This window comes from Sus scrofa, chromosome 12, assembly GCF_000003025.6.
Source record: "Sus scrofa isolate TJ Tabasco breed Duroc chromosome 12, Sscrofa11.1, whole genome shotgun sequence".
Lineage (NCBI taxonomy): Eukaryota > Metazoa > Chordata > Mammalia > Artiodactyla > Suidae > Sus > Sus scrofa.
Window position 1 is genome coordinate 25,415,001 of NC_010454.4, and position 26,510 is coordinate 25,441,510.

The following is a 26,510-nucleotide window of genomic DNA, read 5'->3' on the forward strand; positions in this document are numbered from 1 at the left end:
CAGAAATAAATACAAAAAACCCCTGAGCCTGGATAAGCATCCTGCCTTCTCCAACAGGCCTTGGTATCCCGCACAAGACCAGGCAGAACACAGGGGGCCCAGGACAAAACTGTTGAAAAATTAAAAACGTCAAGATGGGGACAGCAGAGTGTGACACCAAGTCTGCAGCAAGCACAGGGACCTTCTGAGCAGGAGGCCTGGGTGTCCCGCAAAGCCAATTTGGTCCCCAGGCCTCCAGCTCAGATAGGGAGCTGGAAGGAGGTAGCAGGGGGCTCTGACTAACTTTCCCAGAGGCCCTGAGGTCAGAGTTGGGTAATTGTCCTCTGCCTGAGGCACCAAAATGCCCAGCAGATAAGGCACGCCCCCCATCCCATTCCTTGTAGGCTGCAGGACATCCAGAAGGAGGTGGAGGTAGGGAGGGGGCCTGGTCCGTGAAGAAGGATGTCGAGCATCAGCCAACCCTAGGAGCTGAGCCCTGTTAACCAGTCAACCTGTTAACCAGTCAGCTGTTCACTTCTTCCCCTCTCCTTCTGGGGCCTGGGACTCCTATTCTGGGAGGCTCTGGTGAGCATGGAGGGCGGAAGGAAGGTGATATAGAATCTGAAACTTGGGGAGTTCCTGTTGAGACTCAGCACAAATGAACCCCACTAGTATCCTTGAGGATGCAGGTTCGCTTCCCGGCCTCGCTCAGTGGGTGAAGGATCCGGCGTTGCCGTGAGCTGTGGTGTAGGTCACAGATGAGGCTTGGATCCTGTGTTGCTGTGGCTCTGGCAAAGGCCAGTGGCTACAGCTCCGATTCGACCCCTAGCCTGGGAACCTCCGTATGCTGGGTACGACTCTATAAAGAAAAAGAAAACAAAATTGAAACTTAGGAAGTATTCCACCTGATGTTAACTGATCAGGAAACGAGGAGCTCGAGAACAACTCACTCCCTTCCTCCCATTCAGCATAATCTTACTGCTCTGGACCATCGGAATGTCAATTATCCCTCCTCTGCTTGGCCTCCTAACACCTCTGACCTTCTTGGTCTTTTTTTTTTTTTTTTTTTTTTTTTTGTCTTTTTGCCATTTCTTGGGCCGCTCCCTTAGCCTGAAGCGCTCAACCACCAGATCAACTGGAGCCTAAAGGATGATGACGTTGACCTTTTCTGACCCTTGTGACTCCAATCGACTCATGCTTGGACTCCTCGGGACTTTCCATGCTCCTTCATAATAGGCACATATGCTTAGCTTCAAACGTCCCCAGTATTGGAGTTCCCTTCATGGCTCAATGGTTAAGGAACCCGACCTGGATCCATGAGGATGCAGGTTCGATCTCTGGCATCGATTGGTAGGTTAGGGATCCCGTGTTGTCACGAGCTGTGGTGTTGGTCGCAGATGTGGCTCGGATCCCGAGTTGCTGTGGCTGCGGTGTAGGCCAGTGGCTGTAGCTCTGATTCGACCCCTTGCCTGGGAATTTCCATATGCCACAGGCGTGGCCCTGAAAAAAAACAAAAAAACAAAAAAACAAAAAAAAAAAACCACTTCCCCAATAGTGCTGTTTGGGGAGATACTGCCTGGGGAAAAGTTCCCATGCACTACAAGTAATAAATCTTTCCTTCTCCCATTCTTTGCCTTAATTGTGTCTTTTGTCTTGACATCCATCAAGAGGCCAACCCAGTTTTTCAGGTGACAAAGGTGAGCAGAAGAAATTACTGCCCTACCTGGAGCTCTGATAAGGGTTCAGAATCCTTAGGAATGAAGGTTGGAGTCAGCCCTCTGGACCAAGAACTTTCACCAAGAAGGAAGCCACAGCCCATGACCTGCATCCATATGGCTATAGCCTCCATCTGAAGCCACATGGAATATTTATGCTTCCCCACCAAAAAAACAAAGTATTGAGTAGTTCTTGCTATGGTATAGTGGGTTAAGAACCCAACTGCACAACTCTAAAGAAAAAAATAAAAATCTATACAGTATAGAAAGGACAGCTTGTCCAATAAGTGGTGCTGGGAAAACTGGACAGCCACATGGAAAAGAATGAAATTAGAACACTCCCTAACACCATACACAAAAATCAACGCCAAATAGATTAAAGACCTAGATATAAGACCAGACACTATAAAACTCTTAGAGGAAAACATAGGCCAAAAACTCTCTGACATAAACGACAGCAATATCTTCTCAGATCCACCTCTCAGAGTATTGACAACAAAAACAAAAATAAACAAATGGGACCTAATCAAACTTCGAAGTTTCTGCACAGCAAAGGAACCCCTAAACAACACGAAAAGACAGCCCACAGAATGGGAGAAAATCTTTGCACGTGAATCGACTGACAAGGCATTGATCTCCAAAATTTATAAACAACTTCTGCAGTTCCATACCAAAAAAACAAACAAGCCTATCAAAAAATGGGCAGAAGATCTAAACAGACAGTTCTCCAAAGAAGACATACAGATGGCCAAGAAACACAGGAAAGGGTGTTCCACATCACTCATTATTAGAGAGATGCAAATCAAAACCACTCTGAGGTACCACCTTACACCAGCCAGAATGGCCGTCATCAAAACGTCTACAAACAATAAGTGCTGGAGAGGGTGCGGAGAAAAAGGAACCCTAGTACACTGTTGGTGGGATTGTAAATTGGTGCAACCACTGTGGAAAGCAGTATGGAGATTCCTCAGAAACTAAACATAGAACTACCATTTGATCTAGCAATCCCACTCCTGGGCATCTACCCAGAGAAAACCACGACTCACAAAGACACATTACTCCGGTGTTCACTGCAGCAGTATTTACAATAGCCAAAACATGGAAGCAACCTAAATGTCCATCGACAGAGAAGTGGATCCAGAAGTGGTACATATACTCAATGGAATATTACTCAGCCATTAAAAAGAATGAAATACCAGTATTTTTTCCAACATGGATGGACCTAGAAACTATCATGCTAAGTGAAGTCAGCCATACAATGAGACAGCAACATCAAATGCTTTCACTGACATGTGGAATCTGAAAAAAGGACAGACTGAACTTGTTTGCAGAACAGATGCTGACTCACAGACATTGAAAAACTTACTGTCTCAGGGGATGGGGGGATGTGCTTGGGCTGTGGGATGGAAATCCTGTGAAATCAGATTGTTATGATCATTAGACAACTACAGACGTGATAAATTCATTTGAGTAATAAAAATTAAAAAATTAAAAAAGAAAATAAAAATAAATAATAAAAAATGAAAATAGAAAAATAAAAATAAAAATCCATCCTCTTCAAGGCAGAATGTATTGTGGCCGCTGAATTTATTACTGAGGTTGCCGATTGGTGAAGTGGGGCCCTGATGGAATTGGGAAAGGAGTGAATTGGGAAAGGAGCCTCTGGGAGATTCTGGATTCTGATCCATGACCCAGGACACACCCTGGGGCTGGGGCCCGCGGGGAGGGGATGAGGGGGGGTGGAGCTCCAGGTCAGATCACTGTATTGTGTTAGGTTCATTTTCACACACTTGCTTCCAAGTCTCTCTCACCACCCACCTCCCCCAGACAGAAACTTGGGCGGCACCCTTGACCACTCCCGGTCCCTCACCCATCACTGCATAAGGTATCAAGATCAGAAAACTTCATTTCCTAAGCAACTCTTCACCCCAGCTCCCCGCCCCGCCAGACGCAGCCACTGCCCGGACCCCTGCCCCCAACTCACAATCAGCTCTTTAAATGTCTCTCTGCCTCCCTCTGCTCTTCCCCTTTCAATCTTGTCCAAAGCCAATTCCCTTCTAAATGGAAACATTACCGACCCACTCCCAGCAGATAAGGTAGTTTAGTGTTGCCAACAAGACCCTCTGGTCATCTCCAGCCCCGCCACTCTAGCAGGTGATCCTAAGCCTCTAGGCCTTTCTTTTTTCTTTTCTTCTTTTTCTTTCCTTTTAGCTTTTTAGGGCCACACCTGTGGCATATGAAGGTTCCCAGGCTAGGGGTCCAATCGGAGCTGTAGCTGCTGGCCTACACCAGAGCCACAGCAATGGAAGATCTGAGCTGTGTCTGCGACCTACACCACAGCTCATGGCAACACAAGATCCTTAACCTGCTGAGCGAGGCCAGAGATCGAACCTGCAACCTCATGGCTTCTAGTCTTTCTAGTCAGATTCATTTCTGCTGTGCCACAATGGGAACTCCAAGGCCCTTCTTTTTCTATTCTTTTTTTCTTCATTTTTAATGGAAGAAAGTAAGGAAGTTCCTGGCCAGGAACCCACAGCGTAAGGAGGTTCCTGGGCCAGGGATCAGACCCAAGCCACAGCTTCGACCTATGCCCCAGAGGTGGCAGCACTGAATCCTTAACCTCCTGCACCACAGCAGAACTCCTAGGCCTTTCTTTTGACATTACAGCGACTCCAACCTGAATGGGGTTTGCATTCAGACACTTGTTCTTTTTTTCTCCTTCTTGTATCTGTTCCTCTTGTTCATACTGCCCCTTCGACCAGATTTACCATCCATCCACCCACTTACAACTTCACCCTTTAGGACTCCGCTCCAAATATCATCTCCTTTGGGAGTCTCCCTGTGGCTCAGTCGGTCAAGAACCTGACTAGTGTCCATGAGGATGTGGGTTCCATCCCTGGCTTCACTCAGTGGGTTAAAGGATCTGGCGTTGCCGTGAGATCTCATTTAGGGGAGTTTCTGCTGTGGGGCACTGGGTTAAGGATCTGATGGTGTCTTTGTTGGCACCCTGGGTTCACTGTCCACCTGGTCTGGTACTCTGGTTAAGGATCTGGCATTGCGATTGGACCTGTGTCCTCATGGATCCTAGTCAGATTAGTTTCCGCAGGGCCCAACGGGAACTCCTCACTGCCTTTTAGAAGCCTTTCCTCTCCTCCCTCCCAGGATGCAACGCCCCCATTCCGCTGGATCAGGTAGCCCGGCTGAGTGTCCAGCCCATGCTCTGCACAGACCTCTCTGATGTGGCACTGAATGCATTGTATCATGAAAGTTTGTCTATGGCTCCTTTTTTTTTTTTTTTTTTTTTTTTTGGTCTTTTTAGGGCCACACCCATGGCATACGGAAGTGCCCAGGCTAGGGGTCCAATCAGAACAGCACCTGCCCGCGTGTGCCACAGCCACAGCAACGCGGGATCCAGCCGCGTCTGTGACCTACACCACAGCTCACGGCAACGCGGGATCCTTCACCTGCTGAGCGAGGCCAGGGATGGAACCCGTGTCCTCATGGATACTAGTCGGGTTCATTATCGCTGAGCCACGAGGGGAACTTGTCGGTGGCTCCTTCAGACGGTAATCTTCTTGCTACCAAGACGCAGGAATTAGTCTTCCAGCCCTTAGCAGGATCCAGCCTCCCTTATGCTAATCAAAGCCTGGCCTTCTGCTGTTTAAAGAGCTTCCCAAGCTTCCTGTTGCTATGAGGGTGAAAAAGGAAAGTTCTTACCTGAGCTCATGGCAATGTCCTTTAAGACTTGACCTCACAGTCCCCTCCAGCTCCATGTTTTACTGCTCCTGGGTCTGCCCCCCTCCCCACTTGCCTGCTGCTGTTGACTGTGACCTTGTTCACTGCCCTGAAAGTCTGCCCGCTGTGTGTCCCTACAACACTCTCGGCTTTCCCCAGAGTAGCTCTAACCGATTTAATTGTAACTCTTGTTTCCCGTCTCCTCTGCTAGATTCTATGAGAATAAGAGCCATTTGAGGGTTTTTGTTTGTTTGTTTTTCTTTTTCTTTTTATGGTCGAACCTGTGGCATATGGAGATTCCCAGGCCAGGGATCAAACCCTCACCCCCGGAACGACCCGAGCTTCTGCAGTCAGGATCTTAACCCCCCACGCCACAGAGGGAACTCCATGTCCCCCACTCTTCTATCCTGCTTCTCGCATGGAGCAGACATTCAATAACAGTGAAGAAATCATGACTTTACAGGCTCTTTGTCCTCAGGTCGGCTGGGGTGATCTAAATGACTAGGCGGAATTCCCCGGGACCAGATGTGACGGGGGGAGAAGGACGCCCCCACTCCAGTCCTCGACCCAGCTCCTGAATGGGAATGACGGGTTTTAGGAAGAGAGTGGAGGGGAAAAGGGGAGGGGGTTCTAAGGAGTAACTGTTGCCAAAGGACTTCCCTCCCCCACCCCGGGGTGGGGGTGGGGGAGTGGCTCAGGGAATTGCAGTCTTTTCAGACCCCACAAGGTGCCACCCGCTGCCCCTGGGGAAGCTCTGCAAGCGCATTTCCAAGTGGGGTCAGCAGTGCCCCAGCAGGTGGTGGAGGGAAGCGAGAAAGGAGTTCAAAGCAGGACTAGGGCACGGACTGCCAGTGCGTGGAGCCGGGCATCTTTACTCATTCTCTAAGAGACAGTGAACAGCCACCGGCTGCCTGGGTGACCCAGGACATTTGGTTCTGGCTGAGGAGGGGGCTGAGGAGGGGCAGGCAGTCTGGGTGAGGGGCTCCAGTGCCATCAGCTTATCAGACAACCGCCTTTCTCCTTGAAGGGATTCTTGTCCTCAGGGATGCCTTTGAGAAGAGGGTCATTTCCTGCTTCGGCCTCCACGTAATCTTTGATTTCCTTCCCTGTCTTAGAAATCTGCAAGAAAGCAGAGCGTTGGAGTTCCCGTCATGGTGCAGTGGTTAACGAATCCAACTGGGAACCATGAGGTTGTGGGTTCGATCCCTGCCCTTGCTCAGTGGGTTAACGATCCGGCGTTGCCGTGAGCTGTGATGTAGGTTGCAGACGCGGCTCGGATCCCGCGTTGCTGTGGCTCTGGCGTAGGCCGGTGGCTACAGCTCCGATTCGACCCCAGCTTGGGAACCTCCATATGCCGCAGGAGCGGCCCAAGAAATAGCAAAAAGACAAAAAAAAAAAAAAAAAAAAAAAGAAAGCAGAGCGTGGTTCTAGCCCTTGTCTGTTGCTCAGGAGTCATGATTGAGTCAGTCTCAAGAAAACAGCCTTCTGGGAGTTCCCGCTGTGGCTCGGACTAGTGAGCAGGAGGATGCTAGTTTGATCCCTAACCTCGCTCAGCGACTTAAGGATCCGCTGTTGCCGCACACTGTGGTGTAGGTCACAGATGCGGCTCCGATCCCACATTGCTGTGGCCGTGGTGTAGGCTGGTGGCTGCAGCTCTGCTTCAACCCCTAGCCTGAGAACGTCCAAATGGTGGGGCGCAAAAAGGACAAAAAGTAAAAAGAGGAAGGGGTGTTCCCGTTGTGGTGCAGTGGTTAAGGAATCCGACTAGGAACTATGGGGTTGAGGGTTCAGTCCCTGGCCTTGCTCAGTGGGTGAGGGATCCGGTGTTGCCATGAGCTGTGGTGTGGGTTGCAGATGAGGCTCGGATCCCATGTTGCTGTGGGTCTGGCGTAGGCTGGTGGCTGCAGCTCCGCTTTGACCCCTAGCCTGGGAACCTCCATGTGCCATGGGAACGGCCCTAGAAAAAGGCAAAAAGATAAGAAAAAAAAAGAAAGAAAGAGAGAAGAAGGATACATTCTCTTGGGCAGGGTGGGGGATTGAGGCCAGAGAGGAAAAAGAGGAGAGGCACAGGCAGATGCGAGAGGGGTGCGAGTTCCTTGAGCAGAACCCCAAAGACCAACTCTTACTGGGAGGGCCATTTGGCCAGGCCCCACTCCGGACAGGGCTGGACCAGGCTGGATACACGGAGCCCTCCAGGCTCTGCACCCATCTCTTGCGCACCTTCGTGAGCTCAAACCCTGGCCTCCTTCCCTATCCCAGCTCTTTCCAGAGGCAGCTAGATCTCCTTCCACTGCCCTGCTGTCCATCACTTCCTCCTTCGCATCCCGGCTCCAAGGGGACCAGAAAGGGATGGAGGAGAGGGTGTGGGGAAGGGAGGAGGAGGCTCACCAGGGCTCTTGGGGTCTTCACTTCCTTCTTCAGCTGCTCCACCTCCATCTTCAAGAGCTCCTTCTCGCTGAGATCCTGGGCCATCCTGCCCCGGAGAGACCAGGTCCTGGAAAGGATTCCACAGCCGAAGCTGTACATCCCTTGGGCTCACCCAGCTCCCTTCTCTGCACTCTCTACACCTCAGCATCTCCCCGCTCTCCCCCTGCCTCCTGTGGCCTCCCTTCAGGCCCTTCATTGCTCACCCCTACCGGGTATGCACTGTACCACCCCCGCCCCATCATAGGTCCAGGCTCAAGAGAAGAGGATGCTCCAGTCTGATGGGATCTTGGCCCTTGGAGAAGGACCTATCTATGGCGGAAATGGGAATCAGAGCGTGGAGAAGGGGGAGAAAAGGAGTTTCTTTCCTTGAGCAAGATTTGGGAAGCAGGAGTTCCCGTCGTGGCGCAGTGGTTAACGAATCTGACGAGGAACCATGAGGTTGCAGGTTCGATCCCTGCCCTTGCTCAGTGGGTTAAGGATCCGGTGTTGCCGTGAGCTGTGGTGTAGGTCGCAGACCCAGCTCGGATCCTGCGTTGCTGTGGCTGTGGCTGTGGCATCGGCCGGCGGCTATAGCTCTGATTGGACCCCTAGCCTGGGAACCTCCATATGCCACGGGAGCAGCCCTAGAAAAGACAAAAACAAAAAAAGATTTGGAAGCAAAGTTAGTGTTCCACCGAATGACACAGGCAAAAGTTTTCAGGAAACTCCAGGTCCTGTCAGAGGCGCGAGTGCCCTAAGGGTTAAGAGAAGGGCTCTGATTCCAGTCTGAGCTGGATCCTTTAACCCCACGGCACCGGGCTGGGAACAGAACCCATGCCTCTGTAGCAACCAGAGTGGCTGCCGTCAGATTCTTAACCCACTGCACCATAGCGGGAACTCCCCAACTCTGATTGTGACTCCGCTGCTTCCACGCTGTGTGGCCTGAGGCAATGTTGATCATCCTCCTGGAGCCTCCGTTTCCCCATCTGCACAATGGGTATAATGAGTGGTACCTGCCTTACCCGATTATTGTGAGTCCTACGACCACAACGCATGTGAAATACTCTCACACACCGCCTGGCGCATAATGAACTCGATACAATTATCATCGTCACTGTCACCATCATCCCCCCATCCCTCCTCCAGGGTCATCGGGGAGGCCTGCCCGGTGCCTCATGTCAACCACTGTAAGCCGAGATCCCAGCCCAGTGCAACCGCAGCCCCTCTCACCTGCCAAGCAAGAGCGTGCACTTCAAGCCACTTGTCCCCGACCCAGACAAGATGGGGTTTGAGCCTCCTGGCTCCTGATCAGCTGAAAGTCTTTGGATAAAGCAGATGGTCTGGAAGCCCAAATCTCTCACGCCTAAGCTGATCATAGGCTCAAGGTTCCAAGCCCATCCGGCAGCCTGAGCCTCCAAGACGGCCACCACTGCTGGCCCCCTGCACCCCCTCCCCAGCATTAGCCCCATGCCCCTAGGGACCCCCTTTGGTTCTGGCTTAGAGCCCATTTCTCTAGTTCTCACCCTCCAGCCCTGCAAGCTCCCTTTTCCCTGCCTTCTCCCCCAAGCCCTCTGCTTCCCTACTTCTGAGCCTGCTCTGAGGCTATTCTTTCTCCCCAGTGAGGCAAGTCCTGGGGAGCCGCTGTGTCCCCCATTCAAGCCCCACAATTTCCCCTTACAAGGTTCTCCCAGCTCAGGCTCCATTCACCCATTCAATGAAAAGGCACTCACTTAGGATGCTGTGCCCAACGGCACTGGGGACCGTGGCCACCTGTAACACTTGTGTCCCTGCTTTTTTGCCTCCATGCCTCCCTGGGGCCCTGCCTGTGGTTCTCCCTCGGCCATCCCGGAGCACAGAGTCCGCATCTGGATCTCGCTCTTGGTTTTCTCCCAGAACCGCACAACGGCTATGCCCTTGAGCAGTCCCTGGGCTCCTGCTGAGATGGACTCCTGACCAGTGACAAGGGACCCTCTCCAGGAGCAGATGTTATGGGACCAATGTGGTCAGTAAGGGATTCTCTTTTTATTTTTTAATTTTTTTGTGTGTGTTTTGGACTTTTCTAGGGCCGCACCCATGGCATATGGAGGTTCCCAGGCTAGGGGTCCAATCGGAGCCGTAACCACTGGCCTATGCCAGAGCCACAGCAATACCAGATCCGAACCACGTCTCATGGCAACGCCGGATCCTTAACCCACTGAGCAAGGCCAGGAGTCACACCCGCAACCTCATGGTTCCTAGTCGGATTCGTTAACCACTGTGCCACGACGGGAACGCCGGGATTCTCTTTTCTTCCTGACTCTAGACTGACACTCGACTCCTCAGTGGAAGGGGTGGGGAGGAGGCCAGAGTTCATCTCAAGCTTTCCCTGTCCCAGGATCCAAGTCCCACTCACAGCTGTGAGCTCTAAGAATTTGAGATCAGGAGTTCCCATTGTGGCTCAGTGATAACAAACCTGACTAGTATCCGTGAGGATGTGGGTTCAATCCCTGGCCTCGATCAGTGGATTAAGGATCTGGCTGTTGCTGTGAGCTGTGGTGTAGGTCACAGACGCGGCTCGGATCCTGCATTGCTGTGGCTCTGGTGTAGGCTGGCAGCTGTAGCTCTGAGCTGACCCCAGCCTGGGAACTTCCATACGCTGCGGGCGTGGCCCTGAAAAGACCAAAAATAGAAAAAAAGAAGAAGAATTTGAGATCAGGACAGGACCCCAGAGGTCATCCTGAGTCCTCTGTGATGCAGGAAAAAAATGGGGCACATACCTGCTGAGGCTGGCTCAGTGCTCAGTCCACCTCTGCCTCCTAAGACCGACCGGATAATCTGGAATTTAAATCTGGTGCTTCTCCAAGCCAAGTCCTTCCTGCCATCTAGCCTGAGCCCCTCACGCTACCTTTGGTCAGTTTCATCTTGTCCTGCCTCCATCAGGCACAGAGTGTGTACACCAGGTCTTCACGGCAGGGTACCCTTCGGAGACTTGATAACCCTTCTCAGGGGACCTCTGGTTGTATCTTCCCGGCGTCCAATCTGACTCCTCTCGGCTGCTGCATCAGCAGCTTCCCATTGCTGCCGCCCTGCCGGCCCACAGCCCCCCAGCCTGATCCGGCTCCATATCCTCTCCACCCTCCAGTGCCCTGTCTCTTGGTGACTCATCCCCGAGCTTCCCAAGGAAGCCCCCACCCTCTGCCCTTTCCTCCCCTTCCATGAGTGGAAAATTCATCTCCACCCCCCCAGAGCAGGCCAGCCCCTTCCTCCTAGTCTCCCACCCCAGCCCATGCGCGCTGCAGTTTCCTCTCCAGGCCCAGGGAGCAATCACAGCCGCCCCCATCTTGACTTCCTCTGCGGGGAGAGAATGGGGGGCTGGGCCCCCAAAGGCCCTCTCCCCCGCCCCCACCCCCCCACCCCAACCCTCGCTTCCCCCTTCCCCTAGGCAGGGGACAGAGAGGCACAGGCCCAGGGAGCAGGGACTGACTTCCTCTTGTCCCAGAATGAGCATGCCTGCCCTTTGCGAGCAGGTTTGGGGCTCTCACAAAGAGGAAACCAAAAGCAGTGAGAGAGAGAGAAGGCGGAGCGACCGATCAAGGGCAGGGTGAGGTGCAAAACCGGCCGGCTCCCCGGGGAGCCCGGCAGAGGCGGGGGCCATGGCGGAGCTGCAGCAGCTGCAGGAGTTTGAGATCCCCACGGCCCGGGAGGCTCTGCGGGGCAACCACAGCGCCCTGCTGCGGGTCGCGGACTACTGCGAGGACAACTACGTGCAGGTAGGCAGCCCCGCACCCCAGCCCCACCAGGGGCCCGGAGCCTGTCCTGACAGGTGCTTGGCTTGGACCCGGCTGAAATATGCCCCCGACCCAGATCCGCTTCACCCCAGCCCCCCAAAACCTGAACATTGACCCTGCTCCCCAAACCCCCACGGTGCCCCCTTCTCTCCTCCAGAGCCTCAGGGATGCCAGCCTGGGCCGTGCGACCCCGTCCTGCCACGGGCCTCGGCTCCTTCCCAGCCTCATCATCATATCCAGAGGCCCAAAGACTTGGCCTCGCACACCTGTTGGTGCCAACCTTCCCTGTTGAGGATGGCTCTAGGTGCGACTTCAGCAGAACTTTCCAAACTTTGTTGTGAACTTGAGATGCACCAAGGGAAGGTCTCTCCCTGATATCTGAAGGAGAGCTGAGAGAGGTCAGACTACACCGGGTTAAGGAGATGGGGTCTGGAGTTCCCGGCGTGGCTCAGTGGTTAGCGAATCTGACTAGCAACCATGAGGACACAGGTTCGATCCCTGGCCTTGCTCAGTGGGTTAGGATCTGGGGTTGCTGTGAACTGTGGTGTAGGTTGCAGACATGGCTGAGATCCCGCATGACTGTGGCTGTGGTGTAGGCTGGCAGCTATAGCTCCAATTAGACCCCTAGCCTGGGAACCTCCATAGACACGGGTGTGGCCCTAAAATGCAAAAAAAAAAAAAATGATGGGGTCTGACTCAGAGGCAGGGGGATGGACCATATGACAGCTGGGAGCAGGCTACAAGCAAAAGACAAGGATAGTGGCATTTTAGAATGGTTTTCTAAGGAGTTCCCTGGCGGTCTAGTCGTTAAGGGTCCAGTGTTGTCACTGGTGGGGCTCAGGGCTGCTGTGGCAGGGATTCGATCCTTGGCCCAGGAACTTCTGCATGACATGGGCACAGCCAGAAAGGAAAAAAAGAAATGATAGAGCACTTCTGTTATTTCACTGACCTGCTTAATCGCCTTGCGAGACCATATCGCTATTCCTATTTCAGAGATGAAGAGACGGCAGTTCAGGGAGGCAAGATGACTTGTCCAAGGTCACACGGCTTGGCAATGGTAGAGCCGGGCATCCACCCAGGCCTCCTGACTCCTCAGGCTGAGCCCTTTCCTTTCAGCCTTCCCCTCCCTGACACGCGGTATGATGTTAAGACAGTTTATGTGCACTGGGACCTCCCAGCTCAAGGGGTGTTGAAAAAACAATAGTAAAAGGAGTAAGTGTTTATGGGAAAATGGCAGCTTAAAGAAAGTCAATGTTGGAGTTCCCACTGTGGCTCAGTGGGTTAAGAAGCTGACCAGTACCCATGAGGATGCAGGTTTGATCCCTGGCCTCGCTCAGTGGGTTAAGGATCAGTGGGCAAGCCATGATGTGGATGTGGCTAGGATCTGGCATTGCTGTGGCTGTTTCCACCCCTAGCCTGGGGAACTTCCTTCCATATGCTGCACCTGCGGCCCCCCCAAAAAGAAAGAAAAAGAACAGGAGAGGGAGAGAAATAAACAAATACATACATAAAGAGCACCAATGATAACAACAGCTAAGATACTCTGCCCCCCTAACTGCCCTCATTGCCTCCTTCAGTCCTCACCCCAATCTTATGAGGCAAGGAGCACTCCCACTTCACAACCAGAAGGCGGAGCTTCGGAAAGGTTAACTCACTTTCCCAAGGTCTCCAAGCTAGTGGGGCTTGAATGGGAACTCAGACTCCGGAGCTCCCCCGACACACACCTCTAGTTAAAAATGCTACACTGGGAGTTCCCATCGTGCATGGCTCCGTGGTTAACGAATCCGACTAGGAACCATGAGGTTGCGGGTTCGATCCCTGGCCTTGCTCAGTGGGTTGAGGATCCGGCATTGCTGTGACCTGTGGTGTAGGTCACAGACGTGGCTCGGATCTGGCGTTGCTGTGGCTGTGGCGTAGGCTGGAGGCTACAGCTCCGATTGGACCCCTAGCCTGGGAACATCCACATGCCATGGGAGCAGCACTAGGAAAGGCAAAAAGACCAAAAAAAAAAAGCTACACTGAGTGTAGATGTTGAATGACTAATTGTAGATACTGCAGATGAGCTGGAACATGGCTTGTAAACCATCCATTCTCCCAGCACCAGAAGGCACGCTCTTCCTACGGACTAGGATGGAGGCGCTCCTTCCATTCCTTAAACACCTTCTGCGTATCTCAAGGCACGTCTGGGTTGGTCCTCCCTTGCGCGCACAGTGTACGTAGAGATTTGGAGATCGCCAAGACCTGAGGCCAATTCCCATCTCCTGGACCTGTGGCAAATTTCCTTTTTCTTTTTTTCTTTTTTCCATCTTTTTGCCTTTTAGGGCCACACCCGCAGCATATGGTGTTCCCAGGCTAGGGGTCGAACTGGAGCTGCAGCTGCCGGCCTACACCCCAGCCCCAGCAACGCCAGATCCTTAACCCCCTGAGTGAGGCCAGGGATCGAACCCGCATCCTCATGGATACTAGTAGGGTTCGTTAACCGCTGAGCCACGATGGGAATTTCTGCATTTCTTCTTTCTTCATGCAGAACACTAACTACTAGGCCACACAACCCGTTACTTCTCCCGGCTTCTCTGGGGATCTTTGGGAAGGAAACGCCTAGGAAGGGTTTGGGTGACTTCTCAGAGCTGGTTTTAAACAAGGCCTGGTTCCCACGACCTCCCTCCCCGCCTCCCTCTACCCCAACCAGGTGTCAAGAGACCCTTGGGGAATGGGGGAGGGCAGGCTGGGGTCACCTGCAGAGTTCTCTGTCAGGGTCCGATGAGTTTTCAGGCAGGTGATTTGCATGATGCATAAACAGTCAGCCATGACGATGGCTGCCAGACCTTTGCGTCTCTCCAGACCTGGCTCTGGGTCAAAACCCAAGCCAGGGGACAGGAGGCATCCAGGCTCTAGCCTCCCAGACCTGGGCCCAAGCAGACCTTTTTTCCTGTTTGGACGGACAGGAAAAATCCAGTGATGCATTCCGCATGCCAGTCCAGGGAGGGGACAGTACAGGGGAGGCCAGCCAAGACCAAAGGAGTTGTCACCGCTCCATTCTGGGCCTTCATCTCCTCACCTAATTTTTTTTTTTTTTTTTTTTTTTTTTTATTTTTTGCTCTTTAGGGCCGCACCAACGGCATATGGAGATTCCCAGGCTAGGGGTGGAATTGGAGCTATAGTTGCTGGCCTACACCACAGCCATAGCAACTCGGGATCCAGCCTCATGGTTCCTAGCTGGATTTGATTCCGAGGCGCCACAATGGGAACTTCTCCTCAATATTAAAGGAAGGTTTTGAGCTAAACTAAGACCTGCTGTCCTTTCTGGTTTTAACTTCCTGGGCTTGATTTTTTTTTTTTTTTTTCTTTTGCTTTTTCAAGGCCCTTGGTTACATATGCTGATGCGATGAGATATAAATTGAATGCAAATGAGCAGCTCGCTCCCTCTGTTGGAACAGAAAGCAGGGAGGACCACCTGACGGGAGCGGGGGACAGAAGATTTTCTGGGCCTGCCCTTTGGCTCCAGCCTGCCCTGGGCTACCCCGGAGGCCCCCGGGTCTCTCTCAGCATCCTGTCTGGATAGGTTCTAGGTCTGTTCTCCACTACAGGCCCTGAGCGCCCCTGAGGGCCCTCAGCAAGGAGATCCTAGTGTGCAGTCTTGCTGGTCAGTCCCCGGGCCTCTCCCCAGACTTGCCCTGGCATACCCCCCTCCCCTTAATGTCCCGTCCTGGGATGAGGAAGCTGCCTGGGGAACCAAATGACCAGAGAAGTCTTGTCCCAGCCCCCACAGTCTGATCTGGGACTGAAAAAAAAAAAAAAAAAACGCTCTTCTGTCTTCAGCCACTCCCTGCCCACCCCACCACCACCGACTGGAAGTGTGGCCCTGGCCAGAACCTGGCACAGTGCCTGGCATGCAGTAGGATGATGCCCAGCAAGTGACTGGGCTGGCATGCAATCTGCTGATTAACTCACGAACACGGATTTATTAAGTATCATGTATGTGTTGGGCACTAATCCAGGAAAGGATGCAGAATAAAACACGCGAGTTTCCTTCCTTCCAAGCACTTATTTTAGTGTGTGTGTGTGTGTATATGTGTGTGTGTGTGTGAGAGAGAGAGAGAGACAGAGAGACAGAGAGAGAGAGAATGGGTGAGGGAACAGATAATAAAGTTCACAGATAAATAATTACTGATAGTGTTAAGTGCTCTGAAGAAAAGAGAACAGAGTCAATTTGACAGAGACTCCATACAGAACGGAGTTCCCATCGTGTGTGGCTCAGTGGTTAACGAATCCAACTAGGAACCATGAGGTTGCGGGTTCGATCCCTGGCCTCGCTCAGCCGGGCTAAGGATCCGGCGTTGCCGTGAGCTGTGGTGTAGGTTGCAGATGAGGCTTGGATCTGGCGTAGCTGTGGCTGTGGTGAAGGCTGGTGGCCACAGCTCTGATTTGACCCCTAGCCTGCGAACCTCCTTAGGCCGCGGGAGCGGCACTAGAAAAGGCAAAAAGACAAAAAATAAAAAAATAAAATGCAGAAGTATTAGCTGGGGCCAGAAGGTAATCTCTGAAGAGCTGAGCGATTTAATAATAAGGATTCTTGAAAGAAGTACAGTGGAGTTCCTTGGTGACTCAGTGAGTTAAGGATCTGGTGTTGTCACTGCTGTGGCTCAGGTCATTGCTGTGCCATGGGTTCGATCCTTGGCCTGGGAACTTCCACATGCCATGAGCACAGTCCCAAGGGGGAAAAAGGTACAATGAGTGCAAAGGCCCTTGGGTAGAAACAATTTTTTTATTTTGTCTTTTTCTAGGCCCGCACCTGTGGCATAAGGGGGTTCCCAGGCTAGGGGTCCAATCGGAGCTGTAGCTGCCAGCCTATGCCACAGCCACAGCAACGTGGGATCCGAGCCGCCTCTGTGACCTCCACCACAGCTCACGGCAACGCTGGATCCTTAACCCACTGAGCGAAGCCAGGGATTGAACCTGTAACCTCATGATTCCTAGTCGGATTTGTTAACCACTGTGCCAGGACGGGAACTTCCCGAAACAATCTTATTTTGATCAGGAACAGAGACCCAAAGGCCAGTGTGGCAGGAAGACCATGCGGGAGAGGGAGAGTGGAAGGGGAGGAGGAGGAGGAGGAAAGCAGGAGCCACCCTCGGGGGGCCCATGTAAGCCATGGCCAGAGGTTTGCTTGACTCTCAGAGTGTTGGGAAGCTACCGGTGGAAATGAATGATGCCACCCTTCATGGGCCTCAGTTTCTTATCTATAAAATGGACCAGAGAGTTCCTTGGTGGAGCAGTGGGTTCGGGATCCAGCGTTGTCACTGCTGTGGCGTGGGATCCATTCCTGGCCCAGGAACTTCTGCCTGCCATGGGCTCGGCAGAAAAAGAAAGGGGGAGAAAAAAAAAAGGACCACAGGTTATTGCTACCCCGAAACCAACTTGCAGACTTGAGCTAAACCAGGAGCACGGGAGGCACCAGGGGAGCTTTTAGAGGTGCGGATTCACTGGCCTCACTCCCAGGGGATTCTAGTTAGAAGATCTGGGAAATGGAGTTCCCCGTTGTGGCTCAGTGGTAACAAACCCTCCTAGTATCCATGAGGACGAGTGTTGGATCCCTGGCCTTGTTCAGTGGGTGAAGGATCCAACGTTGCCGTGAGCTGTGGTGTAGGTTTCAGATGCGGCTGGGATCCCGTGTTGCTGTGGCTGGGGTGTAGGCCGGCAGCTGCAGCTCCGATTCCACACCCCAAGCCTGGGAACTCCCAAGTGCCTCAGGTGGAGCCCTAAAAAGCCAAGAAAAAGAAGAAGAAGAAGAAGAAGAAGAAGAAGAAGAAGAAGAAGAAGAAGATCTGGGATGGGTGCCTGAGTTTGGTTGTTTGGTTTTTAAGTCTGAGAATATCTCCTCCAGCCAGTAGTGACTTCCTCTTTCCTTTCTACTGTTCACTTTTTTTTTTCTCTTTTTTATTTTTATTTTTTTACAGAATAAAATACATACATTTACACACAATTACATTCACACAGATTATTATAACATGGATCTTAAGAAACAGATTAAGTGACTCCCACTGGAGAAATGGAATGGAAAATATGCTGAGACAAATAGGAAATTTATTCTATACTTTATCCCAATTTTATGGCTTTCATCTTTACTACTTAGTTTTATTTATTACATGTCAATTTTTCCTTAAAAATTAGCATTATATCAAATTGTTATATTATGCAGCTAAAATTTATAAAGAAGAAAGCCTTACATATCATTAAATATTTTACATAGCATAGTAAAAAGAATAACAACTGGTAAGCCTCTGAAAATAAGTAGAATATAAAATGCATAAGTTGGTTAAAAAACAGTGTAACTATCTAAATATGTCCTCACAATTTGTTCCAAATCATTGATTCTTCAATAAAAGCATTACACCATTCTAGGTGATTTGATAAATAAGACATTATAGACTTTACATTGTACCATGGAGAGAAATGGTTATTAATAATACAATTGTAGAACTGTATTATTTAATTGTACAGTGGCATTATTTAATTATAATTATCATAAGTTCTTTGATGGAGAGGAAATCAGAATCAGATCCAAGAAGACTTCATCATTCCAAGAATGATGTCAAATGACCCCCTTCATGGTGGATTATGCACTTATTTACTACGAGATATATTTCTTCTCCAGAGATTCCTTGTTTGTGTATCAATTGTAGATTTTTGGTTTGCAGTTATTCTGAAGTTTTGATGTAAGAGTCTATATGTATATGAGATTGTTTTAAGTTGTTGTTCTCCTAATTGCAAGTTCATCTCTGGTGTCCCGCATTTGTACCCACCTCTTCTCATGATTTCTGATTTTGATGGTATAATTGTGCATGGGGGATTTTGTATCTTTACTGTATATATACCTTTACTGGTGAGTCTTGCCATTTGTGGAATTTTTGTTTCCTGTTGCTGATCTTTTCTTTCCTGCCTAGAGAAGTTCCTTTAGTATTTGTTGTAAGGCTGGTTTAGTGTTGCTGAATTCTCTCAGCTTTTGCTTATCTGAGAAAGTTTTGATTTCTCCTTCAAATCTGAATGAGAGCCTTGCTGGGTAGAGTATTCTTGGTTGGAGGTTTTTTTCTTTTCATCACGTTAAGTATATCATGCCACTCCCTTCTGGCTTGCAGAGTTTCTGCTGAAAAATCTGCCGATAACCTGATTGGGGTTCCCTTGTATGTTACTTGTTTCTTTTCCCTAGCTGCTTTCAAGATTTTCTCTTTGTCTTTCATTTTGGTCAGTTTGATTATTATGTGTCTCGGTGTGTTCCTCCTTGGGTTTATTTTATATGGTACTCGTTGTGCCTCCTGGATTTGAGTGAATGGTTCCTTTCCCATGTTGGGGAAATTTTCGGCTATTATCTCTTGGAATATTTTTTCTGTCCCCTTCTCTCTCTCTTGTCCTTCTGGCACTCCTATAGTATGGATGTTGGTGTGTTTAATATTGTCCCAGAGTTCCCTGAGACTCTCTTCATTTTTTTTCAATCTTTTTTCTCTTTTCTGTTCTGCATCCGTAATTTCTTCTAATCTGTCCTCCACCTCACTTATTCGTTCTTCTGCCTCCTGTATTCTGCTGTTAGCTGCTTCTAGTGAGTTTTTTATTTCAGTTATTGTATTTTGCATCTCTTCTTGTTTAAGTTTTATATCTTGTATCTCTTTGGTTAGTGTTTCCTGTAAGTTATCCATCTTTGCCTCCAGTTTATTTCCAATGTCTTGCATCATCTTCAGCATCGACAGTCTAAAGTCTTTTTCCTGGAGGCTGAGAATCTCCTCATTGCTTAGCTGATTTTCTGGGGTTTTTCCTTTTTCCCTCATCTGAGTTATAGTTCTCTGTCTTTTCATTTTTATAGGTTTTTGGTGTGGTGACCTTTTTATAGATAATAGAGCTGTAGCCTCTCTTACTTCTGGTGTCTGCCCCCCTTGTGGCTGAAGTCGGTATGGGGGCCTTGCTGTAGGCTTCCTGATGGGAGGGGCTGATGCCTGCCCACTGGTAGGTGGAGTCGATTCTAATCCCTCCGGTGGGTGGGGCTTAGTCTCTGGTTGGGATTAGGGGCTGCTGTGTGCCTGAGGTTCTTTAGGTAGCCTGTTTACTGAGGGGTGGGGCTGTGATCCCACCTGGATTGTTTGCCCTGGGGCTTCTCAGCACTGACTGACGGGTGGGGCCAGATTTTCCCAAAATGGCCACCTCCAGAGAAAGGCAACTGCTGAATATATTCCTGAGAGCTTTGCCTTCAATGTCCGTCCCTCACAACAAGCCACATTCACCCCTGTTTTCCCATGATATCCTCCAAGAACTGCAGTCAGGTTTGACCTAGGTTCCTGTGGAGACCTCGCTCTGCCCTGGGACCCAGTGCACGTGAAAGTCTGTGAGCGCCTTTTAAGAATGGGGTTTCCGTTTCCCCCAGTCCTGTGGAGCTCCTGTGCACAAGCCCTGCTGGTCTTCAATGCCAGATGCTCCAGGGGCTCTTTCTCCCAGTGACAGATCCCAGCATGTGAGGGTTTGATGTGGGGCTCAGAACTCTCACTCCTGTAGGTGAGTCTCTGTGAACCAGTTAGTTTTCAGTCTGTGGAGCTTCCCACCTGGGAGGTATGGGGTTGTTTATATCATGAAATCACCCCTCCTACCTGTGGATGTGGCCTCCTCTTTTTCTTCTGGAGTATACTGTTCACTTTTTACTGTGCCACCCGCCTCCCCCAAAGCCCAGGAAGCTGGTAGAGCCAAGCCTCAGGCTGACTATTTGAGAAGGGTATCTTTTCCTCACCTTACATGCAGATCCCAGGGCCACAGGTTCACTTCGCTTCCCTGATGTTCCCTCTCTAAGCCATTCTTTTTTTTTTTTTTTTGCTTTTTTTTAGGGCCGCACCTGCGGCATATGGAGGGGCCCAGGCTAGGGGTCCAATCAGAGCTGCAGCTGCCAGCCTGCGCCACAGCCACAGCCACAGCCACACCAGATTTGATCCACATCTGCAACCTACAACACTGTTCACGGCAACTCCAGATTCTTAACCCACTGAGCGAGGCCAGGGATCAAACCTGCATCCTCATGCATACTAGGTGGATTCGTTTCTGCTGAGCCACCAGGGAAACTTCCCCCATGTCATCCTTCGAGAAAACACCTGAACCATCTAAGGGTTGAGGCTTTCTCCCAGCTCAGCCCTCGCCTGCCTCATCCCTTACCCCACCCTAGCCCATCCAGCCAAGGATCCAGGGAGACAGGGTGGCCTGAGGCCAGGACTGCGTGTCTTTCAGGCCACAGACAAGCGGAAGGCGCTGGAGGAGACCATGGCCTTCGCCACCCAGGCCCTGGCCAGTGTGGCTTACCAGGTGGGCAACCTGGCTGGAAACACTCTGCGTATGTTGGACCTTCAGGCGGCTGCCCTGCGGCAAGTGGAAGCCCGAGCGAGCATACTGGGCCTGGTAAGCACTGTGGGGAGACTGCTCACATCAGCCCCCAACTCTTTTTTTTTTTTTTTTTTTTTTTGTCTTTTTGCCTTTTCTAGGGCCGCTCCCGTGGCCTATGGAGGTCCCAGGCTGGGGGTCTCATCAGAGCTGTAGCCACCAGCCTACACCAGAACCACAGCGGGATCCAAGCTGTGTCTGTGACCTACACCACAGCTCATCGCAACACCGGATCCTTAACCCACTGAGTGGAGTTAGGGATCGAACCTGCCACCTCATGGTTCCTCGTCAGATTCATTAACCACTGCGCCACGACGGGAAATTCAGCCCCCAACTCTTAATCCCCTCCTGGACACCTTCTGCAGCCTTCCTCCATGTCCAAACGCACATGCCAGGCTTTTTGAGCCCTCTTGTCTCTGTAGCTATGTCTCAGGGGTGGGCCTTGCTGCTCCATCAGACCAGGAATTCTGTGATGGCAGAACTTTTCTTTTTTTTTCTTTTTGATTTTTCCTTTTTTTTTTTTTTTTTTTTTTTTTAGAGCCGTACCCATGGCATAAAGAAGTTCCCAGGCTAGGGGTCTAATGGGAGCTGTAGGCACCAGCCACAGCCAAGTGGGATCTGAGCCGCATCTGCGACCTACACCTCAGCTTACGGCAACACCGGATCCTTAACCCACTGAGCAAGATCAGGGATAGAACCCAGAACCTCATGGTTCCCAGTCAGATTCGTTACCCACTGAGCCATGACCGGAACTCCCTGGCAGAACTTTTTTTCCCCTGAGTTCTCTCCTATACGACAGACAGTAGGCTCTCCCCATCACGGGGGCTGCATGGGACAGGAAAGAGGCAAATGGACCCAGTTTCCATCCTAACACAGGCAGTGACTTAGGAAAAATCCCAGACCCACAGTGCTTGCCTGGCAAGGTATCCTCAGCCCTGGCAGCACTGCCACTACCCCCCACCCTATCTAGCACACACGCCCTCCTCCTTCCTTCCTGGATCCTTGGCTGAGCCACTGCCCCATAAACCACCCGCACAGCTCCAGTTACACATCAGCCTGGCCTGTGTATCCTCCACAGGTTCCGTGTGGGTGTGTCTTTTCCTCTCACCCCAGCAGGCTGGAGGTCCCGCCCTCCCGGGGCTGCAGGTTTCTCCACAGAACATTCCAAGAGGAAGTTAATTCACTTCATAGTGTCCCCCCAAAGGGAGAGCTGCTCCAGCCACAATTCTCAGCCACCTCCGCATTGACCCGCTCTGCTCCCGAGCCAGCCCCGTCTCTTCCCTGCACCCCCAGGGATGCTGTGCTTTCCCTTTGCCTCTGGTTCCTGCTCAGCGAACAATAAATAACCCTTGTTCTCTTCCGCCAGGAAGTTGCTCCAAAGTAGCTCCATCCTCCCCTGGCCACTCTTTTCCCAAATGCTGTGTGGAATGGGGACAGACCTCCCTCTTTCTCTCTGGACTTCATGGCCTCCTCTGGTCCTCCCCCTCCCCCCCGCCAACATCTTAAAGGGCGAGGTGCTGGGCAGAGGCCATCTCACTGTCACCTCCAACCCTGTGTCTGTGTCGCAGATGGTGAACATGCATATGGAGAAGGTGGCCCGAAGGGAGATCGGTACTTTAGCCACTGTCCAGCGGCTGCCCCCCAGCCAGAAAATCATCGCCCCTGAGAGCCTACCTCCCCTGACGCCCTACTACAGGAAACCCCTCAACTTTGGTTGCCTGGATGACATTGGCCATGGGATCAAGGTAGAGAGGGGCCCCTCCTCTTTCTCTACAGCCCACCCTCTTCTGCCTCACCGATCTCTTCTCTCTAGAGCCTCAGCTCTCTTCCACGGCCATGTTCTTGTCCCCACCTGCGGCCTCTTTCCTTCCTCAGTCCCTGAAGCCATCATCCTAAGTTGCTGCCCCACCCCACAAGGCCTCCTTAAAGAGGAGACTCCGGGAGTTCCCATTGTGGCTCAGTGGTTAATGGATCCGACTAGAACCATGAGGTTGCAGGTTCGAACCCTGGCCTTGCTCAGTGGGTGAAGGATCCGGAGTTGCCATGAGCCGTTTTGTAGGTCACAGACAAGGGTCAGATCCTGCAACACTCCAGATGACACTAGAAGCTTCCTAGTATCTAAATGACCCCTTGATATCCTTTTCTTTCTTTCTTTTTCTTTTTTTTGGTTGTCTTTTTGCCTTTTCTTGAGCCGCTCTGGCGGCATATGGAGGTTCCCAGGCTAGGGGTCGAATTGGAGCTGCAGCCACTGGCTTACGCCAGAGCCACAGCAACGCAGGATCCGAGACGCGGCTGGGACCCACACCACAGCTCACGGGCAATGCCAGATGCTCAACCCACTGAGCAATGCCAGATGCTCAACCCACTGAGCGAGGGTGTGGATCGAACCCACACCCTCATGGTTCCTAGTCGGAATCATGGACCACTGCGCCGCGACGCGAACTCCGCCCCCACACCCCATATCCTTTAACACACCTTCTTCCCCCAAAGAGAAAGTACACTCCCTCCTTCAGTCACCAGCCCATTCTACCCATTGTCCAACCTCAGTTCTTCGTGCTTCAGCTCAAGTCCCTTTTGTCTTGTCCCTCCTGAAGGACAGCGGAAGACATCATTCCCCGTGCACCCTCTCTTGGGCAAACGCTGTCCGTCACACAGGTGCTCCCTGGCACGTGTGTTTGCACCTTGTCACTTGAACACTCCAAGGGTGCTGCCCCTCTCTGCCCCCAACTCCCCAAAGCCAGTGCCGCAGGCCGGCCAACAGGGGACGATTCTAAATGGGAGGTCCTTTCCCTACCACCTCCGCAGCCCCGCGCGGGGGTTGGGGTTTCTCAGGGTTGGGGACCAGCGAGCTGGGGGCTGCTGGGGGGAAAAGGGTGCGGCTCGGCAGAGGAGGAAGCGGCCTTCAGACCCAAGACCCAGGCAGCGGGTGAGGGGGGTGGGAAGAGGGGCTGGGAAGTGGAAGCGGGAACTTGCCGGTGGCCACGCTCTCTCTCCCGGCCCTCGCCCGCCCCTCCCCCATTTCCTCTCCGGGAGGAGGGGCCACGGCGGCGTGGGGGCGGGGCAACGAGTCAGCCCCGCCCCCTGCTTCCCCTCCCCTCCACCCGCAGGATTCGAGCACGCAGCTGTCTCGGACCGGGACCCTGTCTCGAAAGAGCATCAAGGCGCCTGCCGCACCCGCCTCCGCCACCCTCGGGTGAGGCCTCGCCGCGATCCTAACCTGCCCCGCCCAAGTCCACAAACTCGACTCCCCTACCCTCGCTTCAAGCCGGGCGCCAAACTTCCTCCTGCCAGCTGCCAGCTGCCAGCTACCACCTCCTCCCCGTCCCGACCCCCTGCCTGCCAGCAGCCTTCCCTCTTGCTGACACCCTTCCCCTCCACCCCTAGGAGAGCGCCCCGGATCCCCGAGCCGGTGCAGCCCCCCGTGGTGCCCAACGGCAAGCTCTCCGCCGCCTCCTCTGCCTCCTCCCTGGCCTCGGCCGGGTGAGCCCACGGGCCCAAAAAATAGGATGGCTGGGGCGGGGGGGGGGCGGGGCGGGGCGGTGAGAGGCCACAGGAGAACAAGGGCGGGGCTTACAACTAAAGGGGCGGGGCCAGTTGATGCCGAGTTAGGGAGGGCGTCCCCCAGTCAAGCCTAAGCCCCCCCCCCTTTCTCTGGTCTTCAGCAGCGCTGAAGGGGTCGGTGGTGTCTCCGCGGTCAAGGGGCAAGCAGCACCTCCGCCCCCTCCACCTGCTGCCTCCGACGTCTTCCTGCTGCCCCCTCCACTGGAGGAACTGTCCCTGCCCCCGCCGGGTAAGGAGCTCCGCCCTCCCCTCCTAGCTCAACTTTGGGGTCGTTGCCTCACCCCAACACTTCTCCCCACCCCTTGGATCCAATTGGGCCTCTCCGTGGATGCTTTGCAACAGGCGTAAGGGGAAGGGGAAGCGAACGTAGTTGAGCGCACCTGCTTTATACCAGGCCCCCGGGGGCGAAGCGTCTCACCCACCTTCCCACTTAAACTTAACCCTAAGAGAATCTCCACACTCCCATTTAAGAGAAGCTGAGCTTGAGAGTTAAATTGACTTGCCCCAGGCTCACCAAGCTAAGTGGCAGAGTCTGCTCACCCTACAAGATTCGATTCACCGTCACTCAGTGTTTACTAAGCACCTCCTGCCTGCTAGGCATTGTGGGAGGAGCAGGATGAACGAGGGTAAGAGGCAGATTACCTAAAACGAGTAGATCCTTGGAGTTCTTTGTGGCACAGTGGAGCTTCCATATGCCACAGGCTTGGCCAAAAAATAACATGGATAAACCCTGGAGCCCTGCTCTTTGAACAGTGACGTTCAAAGAGTGGCAGGTTCCCTGTCACATTGGCAGCCTTTCTGCTTTTCCCTCTCAGCCCCAGAGCTGCCCCTCCCCCTGGACCTGCCCCCTCCTCCACCCCTGGATGTAGACGACTTGGGGCTTCCACCTCCACCCCCACCAGGCTTTGGGCCAGAAGAGCCTAGCTGGATCCCTGATGCATACTTGGAGAAAGGTACTTGACTCTTGAGACGGGAAAGGGCACCAGATCCTGGGTTCAGGGCTCCCCCCACCCAACTCTTCCATCGCAGTGTCATCCTCCCCTCCCTTCTGCAAAGGTGGTCTGCACCCCACCCCCTGCAAAGGAAGCAGCTGGCCTCATTATTAGCTCAGCTGGGGAAGAATGGGGCGGGGGGGCCTTTGGAAAAGGCATCTCCTGCCCCACTCCCTGCAGCCTTCTCCCCTAGTTGCTCCCTAAAGTCTAGCATGCAGGGCGCCAGCATCCCCATGGTTGCAGGAAGCACATCTCATGGCACCCTCCCCTCCCGCCCTGCAGTGGTAACGCTGTACCCATACACCGGCCAGAAGGACAACGAACTCTCCTTCTCTGAGGGCACCGTTATCTGCATCACCCGCCGCTACTCTGATGGCTGGTGTGAGGGCGTCAGCTCCGAGGGTTCCGGATTCTTCCCTGGGAACTATGTGGAGCCCAGCTGCTGACAGCCAGGGATCTCTGGGGTGCTGACCCAGGCACTGCCATGAGCCCCATGCCAGAGCCAGCTCTCGTGAAGCCTGGACTAGACCTGCACACCTCCTGGGGCCATGAGCTGTGACTGCCCCTTCCCCACCACCCCGCTGCAGTGGGAAGGCTCTGGGGAGAAGTACACAGAGCTCTACTGCAGACAGGAAAAGAACTGGAAGCCAAGGAGCTTGGTGATCTTATCCACGGAGGATGCTTAATGCCGTGCAGGACAGGGTCTCCAGTTGCAAGTGCCAACTTTGAATAAAACGCGTGATGAGCTCCTGGTGATTGCCCTGAAGGGCTGGGGGGACAGAGGGAAGAGGGGTTGAATGGCTCTCCAGTTCTAAGACCTCCACTAATTGCTGAGCTCCTCTGCCTGCCCCAAGCAGTGGGTTATCTCCCCCACCCCCCCGGGGGGGTGTCTCAGTGAGCCCCCTACATTAGAGGCTCTGCCACGATGGGCTGCACTGTTCTTTTGCCTG

At 52.5% G+C, this 26,510-nt stretch overlaps 2 protein-coding genes across 7 annotated transcripts; one reads left to right on the forward strand and one right to left on the reverse strand.

The window, feature by feature from the left end:
• LOC100621431 (guanine nucleotide-binding protein G(I)/G(S)/G(O) subunit gamma-T2) lies at positions 5,865–11,402 on the reverse strand. 3 transcript variants are annotated; one of them, XM_021067130.1, is made up of 3 exons: positions 9,066–11,402; positions 7,818–7,923; positions 5,865–6,548 (listed from the first exon to the last, which is right to left on the reverse strand). In XM_021067130.1, exons 1-3 carry the CDS (start codon positions 9,536–9,538, stop codon positions 6,423–6,425), a joined length of 705 nt encoding a protein of 234 aa, XP_020922789.1. In that variant the 5' UTR covers positions 9,539–11,402; the 3' UTR covers positions 5,865–6,422. The 3 variants fall into 3 exon arrangements, with proteins under 3 accessions (XP_020922789.1, XP_020922790.1, XP_020922791.1); XM_021067131.1 differs by having other exon boundaries at positions 10,720–10,966; XM_021067132.1 differs by having other exon boundaries at positions 10,592–10,966.
• Positions 11,116–26,309, forward strand: LOC100621521 (ABI gene family member 3). Of its 4 annotated transcripts, none has more exons than XM_021067123.1 (8): positions 11,116–11,584; positions 20,858–21,025; positions 22,576–22,752; positions 24,115–24,200; positions 24,392–24,487; positions 24,670–24,797; positions 25,384–25,521; positions 25,843–26,309. In XM_021067123.1, exons 1-8 carry the CDS (start codon positions 11,468–11,470, stop codon positions 26,004–26,006), a joined length of 1,074 nt encoding a protein of 357 aa, XP_020922782.1. In that variant the 5' UTR covers positions 11,116–11,467; the 3' UTR covers positions 26,007–26,309. The 4 variants fall into 4 exon arrangements, with proteins under 4 accessions (XP_020922782.1, XP_020922783.1, XP_020922785.1 ...); XM_021067124.1 differs by having other exon boundaries at positions 11,127–11,584; positions 24,673–24,797; XM_021067126.1 differs by lacking the exon at positions 20,858–21,025 and having other exon boundaries at positions 11,237–11,584; positions 24,673–24,797.